This window comes from Trematomus bernacchii, unplaced genomic scaffold (assembly GCF_902827165.1).
Source record: "Trematomus bernacchii unplaced genomic scaffold, fTreBer1.1, whole genome shotgun sequence".
NCBI classification, from domain to species: domain Eukaryota; kingdom Metazoa; phylum Chordata; class Actinopteri; order Perciformes; family Nototheniidae; genus Trematomus; species Trematomus bernacchii.
This window is the reverse complement of record NW_022987582.1, coordinates 3664373-3682372: the sequence shown is the minus strand read 5'-3', so window position 1 is coordinate 3682372 and position 18000 is coordinate 3664373. Positions and strand designations below refer to the sequence as shown.

Below are 18000 nucleotides of genomic sequence, written 5' to 3'. Positions count from 1 at the left end.
ACTTAATTGACATAAAATCAGTGGGCACTTAACAATTAAATATAAAAAGATACACTGGAATTAAAAAGGGATAATTCACAGAAGCAACAATACGCCGACAGCTTTCGGGGATTCTTGTAAAACCTAATACTTGTGTATCCTTTTAAGGTCTTGATTACAGTATCAATCTTTTTGCTTGATCTTAACGCCAGACAATATAATCAAATCCATAAAAGTCTCACGTGAAATATACTCAATGGAACAGCCAAGAAAGGTCATTTAAAGTGTGATAGCAATAAGATTGAGTATAAATGAAGTGTGTGAAAAGAGATGAACTGCTTGCTTTCCTTTTACATCGTGGAACGGCCCGCAGAATGCAGCTTTGAAGTGGAGTGAAAAAGCTGTTGCTCAACAACAAACAAAGGGCACATTGTCTGAACCCGGCAGCTGACATGCAAAGCGGCAGAGCATTCACAGAATGCAAAACATGTTCATACGAACAATGGAGCCACTGATCTGTTCATGTAAACTGTGCATTTGGCCGATACATTTTATAAATGAATCCTCTTTCAACAGTTTTGTTTTAAGGGCAGATTGGTGGCAGCCACGCGCAAACAGTCAGTCGGACAGTATAAGCATATTTCACTTTGAGTCTCATAACGGAGGACTACTGTGTAGCTGCACATTGCACTCTTAGTAAAACCTGGAGCAGCTTTTTTACTACCAGATCTACATTTGTGTGGGTTAATTGTTTTCATTCATTACAATTATTTAGATAACCCACATGAGACATGCTCAAGGTCATCTGCAATCTGGGGTCAATGCTATGGGCATTTTCATTTTCCGATATCACATATTTTCGAAAAACCCGCAATAATTAGTCTCTATTTAAAACTGTTCAATGGCATCTGTGCGCCACCAAGTGGTGGCCGCAAAACCTCCATTATGCATCTGCATATCAAAAACCAACATGAAAATAATAGATATTGTTTATTACAAAGTTATATACAAAATAAAGTCGTAATGAACACATTAATCCAGAGAGTTTAAAGAGGATTTGTTGTTAACATGAATATAGAACTGACAAACATAACTTAACATTTGTAAGTGATGGTCTGAGGAACATCCCTTTTTAAAACACATGAACAGTGTAAAAAAACTGTCATGTTTAAGGGAAAGTTCACATTTCTCAACATAAGTCGGTATCTTGCATGAACATTAGCATTTTCTACAGATCCTGTGGATGGAGTTGGATCAGTGAGATAGCAACTTTTAAATGAGCACCAGAAAAGGGAATTAAAAAAGTTCCCACATCTCAATGAGATATCTTCAAAACAATCCATGAAAGGAGCTAATGTGTTACACAAAAGGTAACTTATGCCAATACAGATGTGAACTATCCCTTTAAAAAAAAGAACCGACAAAAAACGGTGGCACTGTAAAGCTAAATGTTACATAAAAATATCAGAAAACACACAACGCATTTGGCACTCCATCTTAACCCAAACTGCAAATACTGAAAACCAACTTGGCAGCAGCACCAACAGAATCACCTGAACAAACATTTATGTTAGAGATAGTATTTGTTAAAACAATATAACTTGCCAATATATTTAACACATTTCTGCCAAGTGAATTTAATAAGCTTTATAAAAAATATGTAAAGGTCGTAGTTTCCAAAACTACAAACAAACAAGCCACAGGAGAGCTCATGAACCACCGTGTGTCAGCCTTTGGGCTTTGTAAAAGTTCAGATACCGTTCACCAGATGAGCTTTTTCCTCCCTCTGTTTCTCCACTGTTTGGTGCATAGCCTCCATAAAACTCTCAAGGGTTGCTGTTGGTGTCTGCAGGCAAACAAACTGCGTTAAGAAAACCAAACAACTCTTTTCTCGCTACACTCGGAAGAACAAAATCTAATTCTTACCTTTACGAACAGCGCGTGGGCTAGAAATGGTAACTTCCTGAGTGCTCTTCCACTCAAACCTTTGCTTTTTCTGGAAAGGAAAAGAAAAACAACATAAGCCTCGGGCTGTTTCAGTTCCCACCGGCACTCAGTGCTATACAAGAGCACGGAGATGGTGCAATTTGGGTTCTATTGCATTATGGGAGGTCATACTCACTGAGCAATGCTCCTCAGGTTCAGGCTGTGCTCGGACACCTCACTCTTGGCGAAGCGCATCGTCTCCAGCTCAAACATGGTAAACAGCTGCTGCCGGGGGTAGATGATCTGGCACTGCACAAATCAGAATCAGATCAGAATACCTTTATTAATCCCACAGAGGGGACATTTACATTGTTACAGCAGAAAAGGGCAAAGACAGCTTAATGTTACCTAAATCACACAGCATGAAGCAGACACAATTCATCAATCCAACCCATTATATTTTAAGTGTTGTCTTTGTTTTGTGCTACTTAGAGCTAAAACAAATAGTCAATCAAGAACATATTCGTCAACTATTTCCATAAAAGTTTTTATTTTATTGGAATATGTAGATTTCATGCTTTTATATCCTAATAAGGTAATTATTCAGGCTTTGGCCTGACAAAACTCAACATTTAAAAAAGGTATGACTTCGCACTTTAAGAAACTAGAATGGCCATTTTTCACTATTCTCTGACATTATATAGACCAAATGTTAAAGTGAAAATGAATATTCTAATTAATTTAGGATGATTGTTACTTGCAGTACAACTGTTTATTAAGGTTTTTTTAAGCATGTTGATAAAAGAGCTAAACATGATACTACCATAACATTTCATTTGTATACCGATAGACCTACAACCATTGGGGGGATTTGGGGAGAGTCTTGTTTAAGTACACTCGACACATGGACAGAAAAACATGGGGGTTGAACCACCAACCCTTTCATCAGTGGACAATAATTGCAAATAACGAGTAACGACACAATGTTACTGAGTGTTGGGTCACCTTCATCAGCTCCTCCAGGCAGGACAGGTAGATGTTGTAGATGCCCTTCTCTGATGGAGGTCCGATGTACTGCTTGATGTCAGCTCTGTCCACAAACGCCAAGTCTATCTTGTCCGTCACGTTCGAGGTCGTCAGAATCACCACGTTGGGATGTCTAAAATATGAGCCCAAAAGTCAACACAAAACAAACTTGTTTAAATAGGACTAATTCAAAAGTATGACGGAGGATTTCCCAGTGCAAACGATAAATAAGAGTGATTATAAGAATGCAAAACTAAGGCTTATGGTCACAAGCTATAAGGGAGAGGTTCTAAAAGAGTACATGGACCATTTTCCTTCCTCACCGTTTGATCTGGTCCAGCTGAGTGAGAACGGCGTTGACCACTCTAATGGCGTCAGAGGGCTCTGTCCCCGCCTGGCAGGCACTCCTAGCTGCTGTCAGACTCTCCACCTACCCACCATGAACATTTTCACAAAAGAGCAGCCATGGTCACATCAACGGGAGATAATTAGGTATAGAAAGTTTACAAGACAGCCATCTTGTTGATCTAAGTGAATCTGAAACAAACCTATGAAGGAGTGTACATAATAATTGGATCTTAGGGGCTTAGATAATACAGATTCCAATAAAAGTATTTCATCTTTACCTCATCTATCAGAACAAACACAAGAGCGTCTTTGTCGTCAATCAGCTGTTGGATCTTTTGAAACATCTTTGTGACCAGCTTACCGCTCTGTAACAAAAAAGCATGATAAAAATAACATCAATTCAATCTGGAACATTTGTTAATCAAACAAGGTAACATAAAAGGAGCCAGGTGTACCTCTGAGAACCACTTTGAGAACAAGCTGTGGCTGTTTATCTCCACAAATTGCCCATAAGAATACCTGCAGGGAGAGGAGTGTATTTTCAAATGAAAAGAGAAGGTGTAATTACTGCTGAAGCTGTTACTAAAATTAGGATTGTCTAATTACCGACTCGACAGTCTGATTGACAGCTTCTGGGCGAGAGCTTTGCAGAGTGATGTTTTCCCTGTGCCCGGGGGGCCTGGACAAACAATGAAAAATCACTTTTCACACACCCATTTCCGACACTTCAACCTCAATGGATAAAAAAAAGGTGATATCTTCTTTGTTATTTACCGTGAAGGAGCACTACACGGTTCCACGAAATCAGGTTGCTGTTGACATTTTTATCCGAGAAGTAAATTGTTGTTGTGACATAATCCAGGAGCTGAAGGAAAATGTAAACAATGAGAAGTTGAGCAGTGAAATAGTTATGCAATCATGTTCTCACAACTGCCAGTTAATGTGTTTTACCTGGGTTTTTACTCCGCTCTCATATTCCAGACTCTCCCATATCCCATGGAATTCAGCTGTCAAAATTAGATAAGAGTAATTGAGGGGAACATTCAGCAGAGATTGAATTGAAATGAGCTAAACATAGATTCATATTCATAAGATGAATCCAAGCAAATAAAAAAAATAAAGCAACTTTGAAGCCAAAAGGGAGTGTCAATCAGTTTGCTTCAGTCTTTTTGTTCTGTCTTTGTTTGTTGTCAGCACTTTGCCCATGAATTCAGCTGCATATTGCTGTAACATCCGCATAATCACCTTCTCACCTATAGGAGATGTGATTCATCCTTTTTGAAGTATACATTAACTCATATAGAAATAACACATTGCATGCCAAAATTATGTCTTCCTGTTTTAGGTTATTGCTGGCTATCCAACTTTTCAAACTAAGAAGGCAAGCCTTTTTGTCAAGATGTTTTCTATTCAACACGTTATCCTTCTCCATGTTTGGAAGTGTCACCTGCTGGCAGCAACCAGTGATTGGCTGCTGAAAGCTCCTCATCCGCCTCCAAACTGAGCGTGCTGGGTCCATCCTCATTCAGAGTGAAGATGTGAACGGAGACAGAGCAGCTCTTCAAATCCAGAGGCTAAGCAGGGGGAAAAAATGGGGAGGGGGAACAAATGGGGGGGGGGAGAAATACAGCTTAACAACTGCTAATCATTATTACTATAATGAGAAACAAAATGATGGAATATAATCGCAAGTAACAGACCTGTGTGACCAGTTCCTCAACATCAACTATAGCCACAGACTCCACATGTTTCTGCAGGTAGTCCTCATCAAACTCTGTCCATCTGTAGTTTCCAAAAACCATGCTGTGGCGATTCAGAAGAGCCAGAACATGAATCCTCACCTCGGACCGTTTAGCTGTGCTGAAATGTAAACAAGAATTGGAAAAACGCAATTACATTATTGGTTATCATTAGTATAACACAGTAAGTAAACATATGTATGGCAGAGATACCATTCAATACTAATATGAATATTGGTTTCTATACTTTTACAAAACATACTGTGTGTATATTTGTTTTTCCACTTTTACGTTTTCAGTGACATGTTTAAACTACTTAGCCTGCCCACCTGTGAGATTTAACATGGACCTCCACATTGATGTCTTGTTTCTGGTTTCCCACCTCCATTCTGTCGCCGTCCATCTCTGCAAACAGAGCAACAATCATGACTTTAATGCAGCATTGTCTACTATTTGCTAAACGTTAGCTAGGTAACTTAAGCGATAGTGAGCTTTAGCTAGCTAACTTAGGTGGCTAACGTTGACGTATCTCAAGTAGTAGCTGAAGCTTATCAGTCAGTCTACTACATTAACACAACTGTAAACATACCTCACACCATTTACGACAAGACTGGTAATACTTGCATCCACCAAAGTTGTGGTACCCAAGAAACTACGGACGGTCCGCTGTCAGAAAGCCGACAACACTCGCTCAAATACCGCGCTGATTAGCTAAACCGGAAGTGCTTCATTTGATTTGTGTATCACTTCCGCCGCTAGCTTTCTTGCTGCAGAGCTACAGTAAAGCTAGCGACTACTTGCAATATAATTGGAATAAAGTCAAATCTTCGGATATAAAACACGGAGAGATGGGGAAAAAACACAAGAAACATAAGCCGGAGTGGAGAACAGTTGATGGTACCCGAATGCATATTCAAATAATAGTTACTGCTTTTGTTTTAAGCTAGCTTTTCGTTCGCTAGCCTAGCTTACCTGGCTAGCTCAAGTGACATCAGATTTGCATTGTTTTTGTTATGAATGTCTGTTCTTATCAACCAACAGGGTGCACATCCCACACATCTCTGTTATGGTGTCCAAGTAAATCGGATAGTAATCAATATTGTTCGTGTTTATGTATCACGGGGGGAATCAAATATTTTCTATAACAGAAGAACATTCATACATACATATACATAGTAATTACAGTTGTTTTTAAGATACATTATAATGCAATACTTTAAAAATATGTATTCTATAATATACAACCGTATACATAATAATAATAATTATAATAATAATAAGGAGAATGGGAAGAAATGGGATTAATAGCCCATAGCCAGAGTTAACCAGAGTATTGCACAGTTAAATTATTATTGCAAAGAGAAAGGCAACATATTATTTTCATGTGAAGTCAGGGTTGTGTAGTTGTATTTATAAACATATTATGCGGTTATAGCTGATGAAAACATTGTTGAGACAGTTGTATCTATCTCCTTTCTTTTGCATTGTGATTTTAAAATTGTAGTTAATAATTGCAACACAAACAGTTGAGCAAAAGCACAAGAGTCATCTTCTACACTACACTAAAACAACACAGTAAAATTCAATCAAACCCAATCATTCAACATACAGTGGAAGGTTTTCTACAAAAGTTTATTATAGCTACTTGTTTTACAATACACAACATATTTAGCGTTTAAAGTAATAGCAGAGAAAACTTGCAAGATTCCTATCATATTAATAAACATTATACTTAATGTTCACATACTCCTTCCACAACTTTTCACCTTCCATCATGAATTGTTATCTCTACTCCTGTCTTCAATGTTGTTTATTTTGGCTTTAGACTCTGAAGACAAGGCTCTTGAGAAGCCCCTGAAGCTTGTGCTCAAAGTTGGAGGAAGTGAGGTGACAGAGCTCTCTGGTTCGGGCCATGACTCCAGCTACTACGACGACAGATCAGACCATGACCGGGAACGGCACAAAGACAAAAAGAAGAAGAAGAAGAAAAAATCTGAAAAGGATAAAGACAAATATGCCGATGATGATGAGAGAAGACGGCGGAAGGTTCGTTTACAAAAGAACATTATACCATTTGCATCTGTGTTTGGTGCCTTTGTAAGTTAAAAACTGGTTTTGATCCTATACCAAAGGAGGAAAAGAGGAAGAAGAGAGAGCGAGAGCAGAACGAATCAGAGGCTGCAGCTTCTACTGCTCCCAGCAACGTCGGTGTGGCTGTTGAACCTTTCACATTGCCAAAAAGTAGCATAAGTATAAGTATTGGACTAGAGGTGAGTAAAATAACGTAGCCCGCTAAATATACCCAAAAGCTTCTTAATGATTCCCTCCCTCACAACATGACTGTATTTCATTAGCCAGAGGAGAAGAAAAAGAAGAAAGAGCGAGAGAGAGATAGAGAGTTTGAGCTAGAGGACGAAATGGATGAGTTTGACCCCGATGGGAAGATGGAAGGAGATCCGCTGGGAGACAGGCCGGTCCGAGCATGCAGGACACAACAAGGTGAGAATGCCTACCTCTCTATCAGAACAATAACTAAACGATTTGAGAAGCAAACATTACTTCTCCTTTTGGCGATTATTTACTTGTAGATGTGTTCGTAAATACCTGTATTTCCATATGTTTTCCAAATGCAGAGAGTGAATCCACTCCTCGTCAACAACTGCTGGAGCACTTTCTGAGGCAGCTGCAGAGGTGAGATACACTGATTTCACTCTTATTGCAGCATCCACATGTATTGTCAACATTCTGTCCTTCATCCTCATTGCCACAATGCTGCTTCTCAAGAGCTATAACTAGAGATCATTGTTCAATATTTTAAAGATCCAGAAGCATAAAGACTAAGGGTTAAGGGCAAGGCAGAATGATACATGTTCCTTAAGCTTCATATGTATTTTTTTGTTCTTAAACCATCTAGCACAAACATATCATACATTTATTTGCATATTACACTGGTAATGAATGAGCCCAATCATACTGCCCGAAACGTGAAACCAAATGTCAACTTTGTATATTTAGAATGTCAAATTTACAAATGTACATTAAATGTCCTGAAAGCAGATTAAAATGACTTTCCTCTAACCCCAGTAAGAATCTAAGAAGAGCAAAGTTTGCATTTTGTGGTTTTCGCAACACCTACATACAAAATATTGTTGGGGGAAATAAACATTGCTGCATTTACAGGTAGTATATTTTGCCTATATTCTATTTCTGTATTTATAATCTGGAGGGTAGTGTCAGTCATGTTTTGATAGAAACGTTGTGTGTGACTTCTGATGTTTAAGCCAGATGTTGTTATCAACACTAGGACAACGTCAGAGCAAACGTTAAGTCCACAGTACAATGTGGTCTGGTTCTTCAAATCACAACACAGCAAGATCCATTTATATTGATCGTATTGACCTGAAAGATAACGTGCGCTAACATGATCCCAACACTTGCGCTCAAGTCTGAACAAATCTTAAGCTTGGTGCTGTATTGAATAATGTTATGCACTACTTGTCCTTTCAGGAAAGACCCCCATGGATTCTTCTCATTTCCAGTAACAGATGCAATCGCTCCCGGTTACTCAATGATCATCAAACATCCTATGGACTTCAGCACCATGAAGGACAAGATTATGAACAACGATTACAACACAGTTACAGAATTTAAGGTGAGGAGAGTTTTCAACACAAGGAGAAAGTTGGGATGTTGAATATGTATTTGTATTATACTGTGTAAGAAAGTGCCAGCAAAACAAGTTTGTCTTAATACCTGTTTGAACAATGTTTTGCCTTCAGGGGGACTTCAAACTGATGTGTGACAACGCCATGGTGTACAATCGACCAGAGACCGTCTATTACAAGGCTGCCAAGAAGCTGCTCCACACAGGATTCAAGATGATGAGCAAGGTAATGTGGTCAAAGGGACGATGCAAACAGATTAGTCCATGTTAGCTGTCTTGTTTACTGGCTTAATTGAAAAGTAATTTACTTGTTTTAGTACTTCACTTCCTTTTCAAGTATTTTTTTACAAGAAATGTATCACTACATATCTGCCTTAAAATATATTTCCATAAATTGTACATTTTAGTTTAATATTTTAATTTGAATACATTTGAAATATACGTCAGGCAGACAGACAGACAGCAGTAATGATGTCACCTGGAGTGTAAGCGTGGCACTGCTCCATTTACAGTGTATGATGGAATGTATTCAAAGTACTATGACATTTTCCACTGCCCAGCAGCAGAGCATAATCAGCCCTACACATACATAAAACTCAAGTCTTGATGATACGATCTTATTGTAATGTCAACAATATTATTTGAGGGCGGATCTCCCCTTTAAAAACTCACTCTAATCATCAAAACCATCCCTACATCCATACATTATCCATACATTTACAGTAAAGCAGTCACAATAAGTGGTGCCCTATTATCCTCTGCCCTTTGTACAGGAGCGGCTTCTGGCTCTGAAACGCAGCATGTCCTTTATGCAGGAAATGGACTACACCCAGCAGGCAGCCATTTTGGGAGATGAAGATCTTGAAGATGATTTACCTCCTCCAGAGATAATCCCCAGCCCAGTGGAATCAGCTAAGAAGTCCAAGAAACAACCAGTCAAGGACATGAAGGAAATCAGGTAATCTAGATTAAATGTGACTTTTGTGCACATTTATGAAATAATATAATAAATGTAGTCAAATAGAGCATTGAGGAAAGTCCTGCTTATTTGATGTGCCTCTGATTTAGCACCCTGTCAGTATGATATTGCTGTAACGCTGTTATTTGTGTCGTTCCAGTTACCTGTTTGAACCAGAGGGGAACGCTTGCAGCTTGACTGACAGTACAGCAGAGGAGCACGTCCTGGCACTCGTTGAGCATTCAGCTGATGAAGCTCGGGATCGGCTGAACAGATACATGCCCAACTCCAAGGTTTTCCTTTTAATGTGTCTATTGTTTCTATGTATACATACCATTTCTAGCTATATTTTATGAGAATAACTGACAAATTGGTGGTTAGGATTTGGATGAGATATACTTTATTGATCCCAATTTTGGGATGTGCTTCGGTCACAGCAGCATAGATAAGACGTTGCACATGAATGAGAATTAAAACAACAAAAAAAACAATAAAGATATAAATATCAGCAGTAGAAGACAAACAAAATACGCAGAACATTGAATATATATTTCAGGCTTCTTCTGTTTTTATTGACAAATTATCTTCTGTGTTTTCAGATGGGCTATCTGCGTAAAGAAGCAGACAGTTCTCTTCTTTATACGGTTGTAAATCAGCTTGAACCTGAGGTAGAAGGTTTGTCATCATCGTGATAATTTATCTTTTATACAGATTTCAAAGCCCTATGTTCACACATGATTGGAGCTACATTAGTATGATTATCCTTTTTTTCTTCCAGAAGTGGACACTCATAAAGTGGACCTGAGCTCTTTGTCAAATAAGCTTCTGCCGGGATTAACAACTTTGGGTTTCAAAGATGACAGGAGACACAAAGGTATGGCAACAGGCTCTAATTACCATTATTCAAACCAAATTAATAACATTTGCTAGAAATTGCAACAAAGTCTATGACCTATAACAGATGTTGCCTTTCTCTTGTTCTGTATAGTGACTTTTCTGAGCAGTGCCTACAACGTCCAGACCCTTCAGAATAACTCCATCTATCCAGACCTGCAACCTGATGAGGTGGACATGCTTTATTCAGCCTATGGCGATGACACAGGAGTACAATGTGCTCTCAGGTAAGGGATTTTTCTATCATAGGTTACACTTAAATTGAAAATAATGTGTCCCCATTCTTTGCTTTCAAGTTCTCAACATGTTCACTTTCTCCCTCAGCATACAGGAGTTTGTCAAGGGCTGCAGCGGTGTCACGAAGCATTGGGTCGACACGCTTCTGGACAAGATGACTGCAGACGATCACACTAAAGCTGTCAATCAAATCCGACAGGTATCTAACTTTATACTTGATGTACAGAATGACATTGCTACCAGTCTCCAGGGTATTCTTGACCAATTATAGCACACTCTGCTCTCTGGCCTATCATGTGTTTGATGCTCATTTTACATTTCAGAAACGAAATATCATGCTTAAACCCGATGAAACCAAATCCAACATCTGTGACATGCAGGTATGCTGTAGTTTATAAAACAGTGATGGTGAATTCAAATCTTTGCCTGTATTTGTCTGATTGAAGCTGTGTATTTCTGTCCAGATGGCAGATGGCAGCGGCCTGGGAGACAGCGGCTCAGTCCTGGACTTCATGTCAATGAAGAACTACCCAGATATGTCTCTGGATATATCCATGCTGAACTCATTAGGTGATTTTCCCCATCAACACTTTCAGTGGCTACATTAACATGTACTCCAATAATCCATTTACCTCATTAAGAAATGGAAATGAGAAGGTGAAGATTATGAAAGTGCATAACTTGCGTTAATGGGATAATGCTATTTTTCGCAGTAGGCATAACAAGAGAATGTGTGGAGCTGTATATTCACAATAATCGTCTTAAGAGATTTTTACTACATTATGAAACACACACTGACTCAAACTACTTGATTGCTACTTGCCTTACAGACTTGTTGGATATAATCCTCTACTCCTCTTTTTCTGCTATATATGCTGGTGGCATTTTTTATTCAAATGATCTTGCCTTTTTTCTATCAGGTAAAACAGTTAAAAAGGAGCCGTGTAACGAGGATGGCCAGCAGCAATTTGATGAAGCAGACAAACTCCTGCAGGAGTTCCAGGACGCTCAGGTGGACAGAGTCGGCTCCAGACCATCGTCCAACCTGTCCTCCCTCTCTAATGCCTCAGAGAGGGACCAGCATCATCTAGGTATCTGCCATAGGACAAAACTAGGATCCCTGCTATTGCCTTTTTAGCTACAATTTTAAAATCACATTAGTGTCATTAGTATGATAATGTTCCGTAATTCTGTGTTGCTCAGTTTCTGGGTAAATATCAACTAGAGTTACACCAGTGCCACAACATTAGAGCCATATTTTCTCTCTCCACAGGGAGCCCATCACACCTGGGCGTTGGGGACCAGTCTGAAATGGTTCCAGACCCCTACGAGTTTCTGCAATCTCCGGAGCCAGAGAGCACATCTAACAGCTGACCACACACACTGCCATTTTGTTATCCTGGTGTTAACAGCACTGGGTACTCAGTCTTGGACTGATTTAAACACTGCGGAGACTGCACGAGCCTCTGACCTTAAAGACTGAATATGATTGTACAGGATGTTTGTAGTGTCATTGTATGTTTTTGTATTTGTGAAAATAAATGCTTGCACCTGTATTTATAAATGCGTGTGGTTAAATAAGCCAAATAGAAACTGTTATCAGCTGCATTATGCAACAAATATGCTGTGGGAACTGTCAACATGTATAAAACTCATCGGAATGTAGTGCAATTGCAGTTAGAGGATGTTGTAAGATTATCCGACCAAGTAAACTTCTGTGTTTTAACTGAGCAAAATTAGCTTTTTTTCACTACTGATACACAAAAGGGAAGTAAAAAAAAAAAGCGACAAGCAAGCAGTATAAATTGACATTCAGCATATTGTTACATGAGAGGTTAAAGATTTAAAAAATGGGTCTTATAAAAGCAAAAGTGTTGTGCAACTCTGTGATAGCATTTCCCTTATGCTATCATGGTAACCACTGGCTATTCTTGAGGGGTTTATATTCTCCAGGGGTTACAAGTATGTAAAAGGACAGCAAATACTGTTAGTTTGACAAGCAGTATACATGCGCACTTGCGCAGTTATCCACTCAGTGAAGGGCCACAATAAAAAGGAGCTGTGTGTCTCGAGGAGAGCTGTATTGCACATGCGCAGTAGAACGGTTTCCATCGCGCCGCTCCGACCTGCTGAGTGAGTTGATTCTTCAACTTCTGATTCAGGTCCCTCGGTGACACAAACCCGAGGACGTCGGATTATTTTATCCTTTTTATGCTTTTAATTGTTTCGGTTTATTTCTTGGCCTTTTATTTCATTATGTGAATTGTACCTTTTGAAGCACCTGCTCGGCGGATACTCTAATTATGGGATATCAAACGGTGGAAATCTCCGTCAGCATCTGAACAGGAATATTTTTGTTTTTATCTCATTGTCGCTTTCTTTCAACGGCAAAAGTAAGTATTGTTTTCATGGATTAAAGCTTCACACATTACTATTGTCCTTAACGCTAGGGTATTTTCGGCGTTACTTTGTGGTCTCTATCCGTTGAAATTATTTGAATTGTAAATTAAACACAAAACGCTGGGTGAGCTAAAGAAGACAACCAACATAAGCCAGCAGTTGTTAAGAAAAACGGAGACAACAAAACCAATGGGCCTGAAGACAAGACTAACAAGTTGATGGGTTGACTTAAAAAAAAAACATTGTTGCTACTGTAGAGGTTTTTTAGGCTATTTGATGGAGTTTCATCATAGCGTTGTGTCAGGCTACAAGCCAGAAGCAAAGCATGTGATTCCAAGGCCATTTTAAGGAAATGCATGTAGTAGGCTACGTTGTGTCACTGTTTTACAATTGATCAGCTGTTTTTCTGTAGGCAATGTGTGACAATATGCTCCTTGTTATGTATACCCACTGATGCTATCCATTTGTTAGAATGGATAAAGCACAATTATTGTACTGCCTCTGTCACACAATACACAGCAATGTCAGTTTATGAGGTAGACTATATTGTAAAAGTAATGAAATGTAAAACAACAGCTTTGCAATGACTCCTACCCTCAAAAAGTTTACAGTCTGAGTTTTTGTTAATTTCAGTTTAGAAAGCTGTAGTTTTGTTGATGTTGTATATTATCATTTTGTCTCTGAATTATTTATTTTACTAAAATATTTTAAGGCTGTTGTATTAGTTGCCAGTGTATTAGCTACACTAGTCTGAGTGTTGTACCATAATGGCTGAACAGTCACTATCATCATGCTCAACTCATTTTCCTAACTCATTTCCCCAGCAAATACAGACGCACTCTGCTGGAGCTGGACTTGTAGTGTGTGTAATGTGTGGACGGAGGTTTGAAGGTGCTTGGAGGAAGCTTTTTTTAATCTGACTGTTTATTCTCCAGATGAACTGCTTCAACAAAAAGCTGAGACGCACATCTCCCATACATGGCAGCAGTAAAAATGAACTGGTCCCCTCAAAACCTCCCAGGATGAACGGATGGTCGTGGCCCCCTCAGGCTTTCCAAGTAGTCGGCTGGCTGGTGTACAGCTACCTCGGGATCGTCAGCTTCGGCATCTATATCCCTCTTCTGCCTCCGCCATGGAACCATGTGGTCTATTCTGTATCCTTAACACACACAGCCGATACTGTCTTGTTGTAGCTGACTGTTAAGTGTGTAGCAATGGGTCTTTCAGATTTTAATATGTAGTCTCTGCTACAGTTTTGTTTGGGCCGCTGGACAAGACAAAGATGTTGTTGTGTGTGTATGGGCCTTAGTCACACCAGATGTCACTGTCTATAGTTCTGTAGTCTCTATAAAGCCCAAGAGACATCATTGGTCACATGTTGGATGCAGCGTGATGTCAACACTGGTTCATTTTACTCAGTCATAAGAACAGTCGATTTCTTCAGAACTGACTTCTCACACAAAAGGTTCACTTGTGTGCATCAGTTTGCAGTTTCTCTTCCTGCCATCTACTATTCTCTACTGCATTAACACATATTGCAGGATTGTTCTAAAATGTTTGCTATTTTCCTTGACTCTTGTTGTGTACAGGTGATTGGCATAGCTTTTGTTTTGCATTTTTTCACCCATATTGCAGCTGCCACTATAGACCCAGCAGATGCCAGTGTGAGGGCCAAACAGAGCTACTCAAATCCAATGCCGTTTTTTGACCGGATGAAGCAACCGCATGTCATCAAGGATCTACACTGTTATCTTTGTGATGTCAAGGTGTAAGTATTCTAATCAGTCCATTGATCGATTAATCAAGTGAAACGAAAAACAATGGCCAACAGTTTTGACAATCCATCCACCAAATATGCTTCAAATCAAATCTGCTTTTCTCTATTTTTATATTACACTGAATATCTTTGGGTTTTCCTTTGATAAAACAAGACATTTAAAAAGATCACCTTGAGAAACCGGGAATCGACACTTTTTACTTTTCTCTGTAATTTTATGAACCAAACAATTCATCCATCTAAAAAATAATTAGCAGATTAATGAATACAATTAGTATCTTTAAAAATAAATGTTTATGTGATTTTGCCTTTAAATTGACAGCTATATATTCTTGCAATCATTCAAAAGTTGTGTTTAATGATATTTACCATATTTCCGTAGTGGCCCCAACGTTAAACACTGTGGTGTTTGCAACAAGTGTGTGGAAGACTTTGATCACCATTGCCAATGGCTGAACACGTGTGTGGGGGGCAGAAACTACTGGTAAGACAACATGGAGGGACTTTCTGTTTCTGACTTCTTAGCCGATGTCTAAATGAAACGTGACATGCTGTATAAACTAACAACAGGTTTTGTGTGTTGCCTTCAGGTGCTTCTTTGTGGCACTGTGCTCTGCTACGCTTGGCGTCTTCATGCTTGTTGTTGTCATCTTGTTCATATGTATTCAGCATTACTTGAATCCAGACAGCCTCCGGACTGCCCCACAGTTTCACAGTGAGTCACCATAATATTGAACTTTGGTTTAGAAACGACTTTGATCATATTGTTGTTAAAAGCTGTTTCTGTGTAATTGTTCTTTGCTCCTTCTTTCTGTAGATCTGCTGGGGAACAGTACCTGGCTGGTGTTTTTACCCTCGGCACCCATAAAGACTAGTTCAGCTGGTCTGCTTATCTTAGCCTTTATGACAGCCATGCTGAGCATCGCCTGCCTGCTGCTGCTCGCTCATCTGCTGGGCTTTCACTTTTACCTCTGTGAGTCCCAATCTTCAAGACAGACATTTTAATTGGGTTCATTTCCCTTCATTCAGCCAATAATTCTCACTCTTCTTTGCTTTTCAGTTTTTAAAGGCATAAGCACGTATGATTATATAAAGACGCAGCGCCAAAAAGAAGGCAGAAAATCTGAATCAGGAAATCCAAAAGATGTGAAAATCCATAACAAGACCCTACAGGTGAGACGCGTCCTGCCTCACACTGGGTGACATTTAGTTAATCTCTTGTGTGTAAAAACATTTAGTTTTCCCTTTTCTTTTTTTTTAAAGAGTCAAGATACCTCCATTGACTGTGAGCCAGCATTATCACAGAGTTCAGGGTAAAACACATTCCTTACAGATCTTGTTGTACTCTTATTTAAGCTAATTTGGAGGTGAGTTAATATCACTCTGGTTTTCCTGCAGTACCTGCAAATTGGGAAATAAAGGCTCACTCGCAAGCCGATTTTCAGAGTCCATATGCACTGAGGTAAGTGTGTCTACTTTGTATATCTGTTGAATTATTTGACATGCATCAAATGGGTTATCAAAATAACAACTTATCACTTTTCATAAAGTAAAAAAAGGTGCTTTACAAAGACATAGAAAAATCTAAAGATAAAAGTATACTACATTGAAATCTGCTTGCTTTCCAGTTGGAAACCTTGAGGAAATCGGCAGATAAAGAGAACCGTTTCCTTTATGGCACAGAAGATCCCACAAAAAACACAGCAAGTAAGAGTTTGACAATTATATCTACACTTTTTTTGTTGCATCAGCCTAATTTAAGATGCCAGAGATGCAAAAAGATTACAAAATACAGAATGATTGGACTGCATTACAGTGTAAATTAAAGTATTTATACGTTTCAATTGCAGACATATTTAAGGACTTTTGTCAGCATATGGATTACAAATGAATATTAGTCCATACAGTTTGTAAATAATACTTGTCTCCTCTTGATTCCTGTGTCTAATAGTGGAATTGAGCAACAGTAAAAGCAGGATGCCCGACATTGAAGAGGCTCAGAGCGGCGTTGTGACGTCTGCTCACAGAGTTCCAGGAGTGCAGGACCCTCTGGGCAGCGCCGTTATGACTCCAGATGACACTTAGCAGTACCTGATGTCCGTGTGGCGGTGCATCGGGATAAGCTGCTCTGAGGATTTATTATTTTATCAAGAAACATTTGCGACACAATCACATGGAGCATTGTGATATGGACAGTGGACGTCTTGAACTTCATGGAATGTTTTTGTCCTCCAGTGGATATTTTGTATGCAGTCTGAACTGTGAAGCCGTCATTGTGTTTCTTTTCCTTTTTTTTATCTGCACTTTTTTATGACAACCTTTTGAATTATTTAAAGCGTTGTTTTATCTCACCGACTTTGAAAAAAGAGAGCCAAAGTCCGGCCCCACTTCCAGGTCGGCCTCTATTCCACTACACTGAGTCAGATAAACAGACAGATTTTGGCATGTTTCTCAAACAGTTTACTGTTCATATTCCAAGCCAAATGAGATCAAGAAATGTACTGGCAGTAACTTTCAGACTCTTATCATTGTATCTGATGTCCAAAGAGAAAGCCTTTTATGGCAAAATGAATAGTCTCACTAGAAGTAGTGGAGCGCACTGTGAATTGTATTTATTATTTAATGATTTCTCAAAGCTGTTGGTGTTTAGAGACTGTTTTTGCTAGATTTGATAGTAAAGATTTTAAATTAATTGATTTTGATTTTCTTCATTAGCTAATTTGACCACACAGTGGCACTTTCCAGCCAAAGTCCCAGCTTCTACACGTTTTTACAGTTTCTAACACTGTATTCTGAGCTAAATACTGTACAGTACGTATCTGAATGGATTTGTCAGCAACATACAGTATGAACCACTGATTCATCAGCAAAAGTGGGTAAAACAAAGCATTGAAGAGGGTCCTTTGATTGAGATCCAAATAGAGCCCTGCACGTTGATGTAAAAAATCATTTTCAGCCATTCAGCGAGATGGAAAAAACATCACCAGAGAGATCGATGCTCAAGGCTACAATTTTTAGGGAAGAATTTCCACCTTAAATTAATTTTTTCGCG

At 39.0% G+C, this 18000-nt stretch overlaps 3 protein-coding genes across 5 annotated transcripts; 2 read left to right on the top strand and 1 right to left on the bottom strand.

Moving 5' to 3' along the window:
- Positions 1 to 952: 952 nt before the first annotated feature.
- trip13 (thyroid hormone receptor interactor 13) lies at positions 953 to 5724 on the bottom strand. 2 transcript variants are annotated; one of them, XM_034127346.1, is made up of 14 exons: positions 5608 to 5724; positions 5348 to 5423; positions 4980 to 5139; positions 4727 to 4853; positions 4231 to 4286; positions 4054 to 4144; positions 3886 to 3958; positions 3735 to 3798; positions 3558 to 3644; positions 3255 to 3361; positions 2911 to 3064; positions 2102 to 2214; positions 1906 to 1975; positions 953 to 1825 (listed from the first exon to the last, which is right to left on the bottom strand). In XM_034127346.1, exons 2-14 carry the CDS (start codon positions 5419 to 5421, stop codon positions 1730 to 1732), a joined length of 1272 nt encoding a protein of 423 aa, XP_033983237.1. In that variant the 5' UTR covers positions 5422 to 5423; positions 5608 to 5724; the 3' UTR covers positions 953 to 1729. The 2 variants fall into 2 exon arrangements, with proteins under 2 accessions (XP_033983237.1, XP_033983238.1); XM_034127347.1 differs by having other exon boundaries at positions 5643 to 5720.
- A 50-nt stretch (positions 5725 to 5774) lies between these two features.
- Positions 5775 to 12335, top strand: brd9 (bromodomain containing 9). 2 transcript variants are annotated; one of them, XM_034127345.1, is made up of 17 exons: positions 5775 to 5915; positions 6844 to 7064; positions 7151 to 7288; positions 7373 to 7517; positions 7652 to 7709; positions 8526 to 8670; positions 8798 to 8908; positions 9498 to 9640; positions 9801 to 9933; positions 10240 to 10315; positions 10419 to 10514; positions 10629 to 10761; positions 10859 to 10970; positions 11095 to 11151; positions 11236 to 11341; positions 11692 to 11862; positions 12045 to 12335. In XM_034127345.1, the coding sequence occupies exons 1-17, from the start codon at positions 5867 to 5869 to the stop codon at positions 12143 to 12145; spliced, it is 1995 nt and encodes a 664-aa protein (XP_033983236.1). In that variant the 5' UTR covers positions 5775 to 5866; the 3' UTR covers positions 12146 to 12335. The 2 variants fall into 2 exon arrangements, with proteins under 2 accessions (XP_033983236.1, XP_033983235.1); XM_034127344.1 differs by having other exon boundaries at positions 9456 to 9640.
- A 541-nt stretch (positions 12336 to 12876) lies between these two features.
- Positions 12877 to 17640, top strand: zdhhc11 (zinc finger DHHC-type containing 11). The gene is made up of 11 exons (XM_034127348.1): positions 12877 to 13164; positions 14107 to 14325; positions 14761 to 14939; positions 15331 to 15432; positions 15539 to 15663; positions 15766 to 15921; positions 16009 to 16121; positions 16212 to 16261; positions 16347 to 16410; positions 16577 to 16655; positions 16900 to 17640. The coding sequence occupies exons 2-11, from the start codon at positions 14107 to 14109 to the stop codon at positions 17031 to 17033; spliced, it is 1221 nt and encodes a 406-aa protein (XP_033983239.1). The 5' UTR covers positions 12877 to 13164; the 3' UTR covers positions 17034 to 17640.
- The last annotated feature ends 360 nt before the right edge of the window (positions 17641 to 18000 follow it).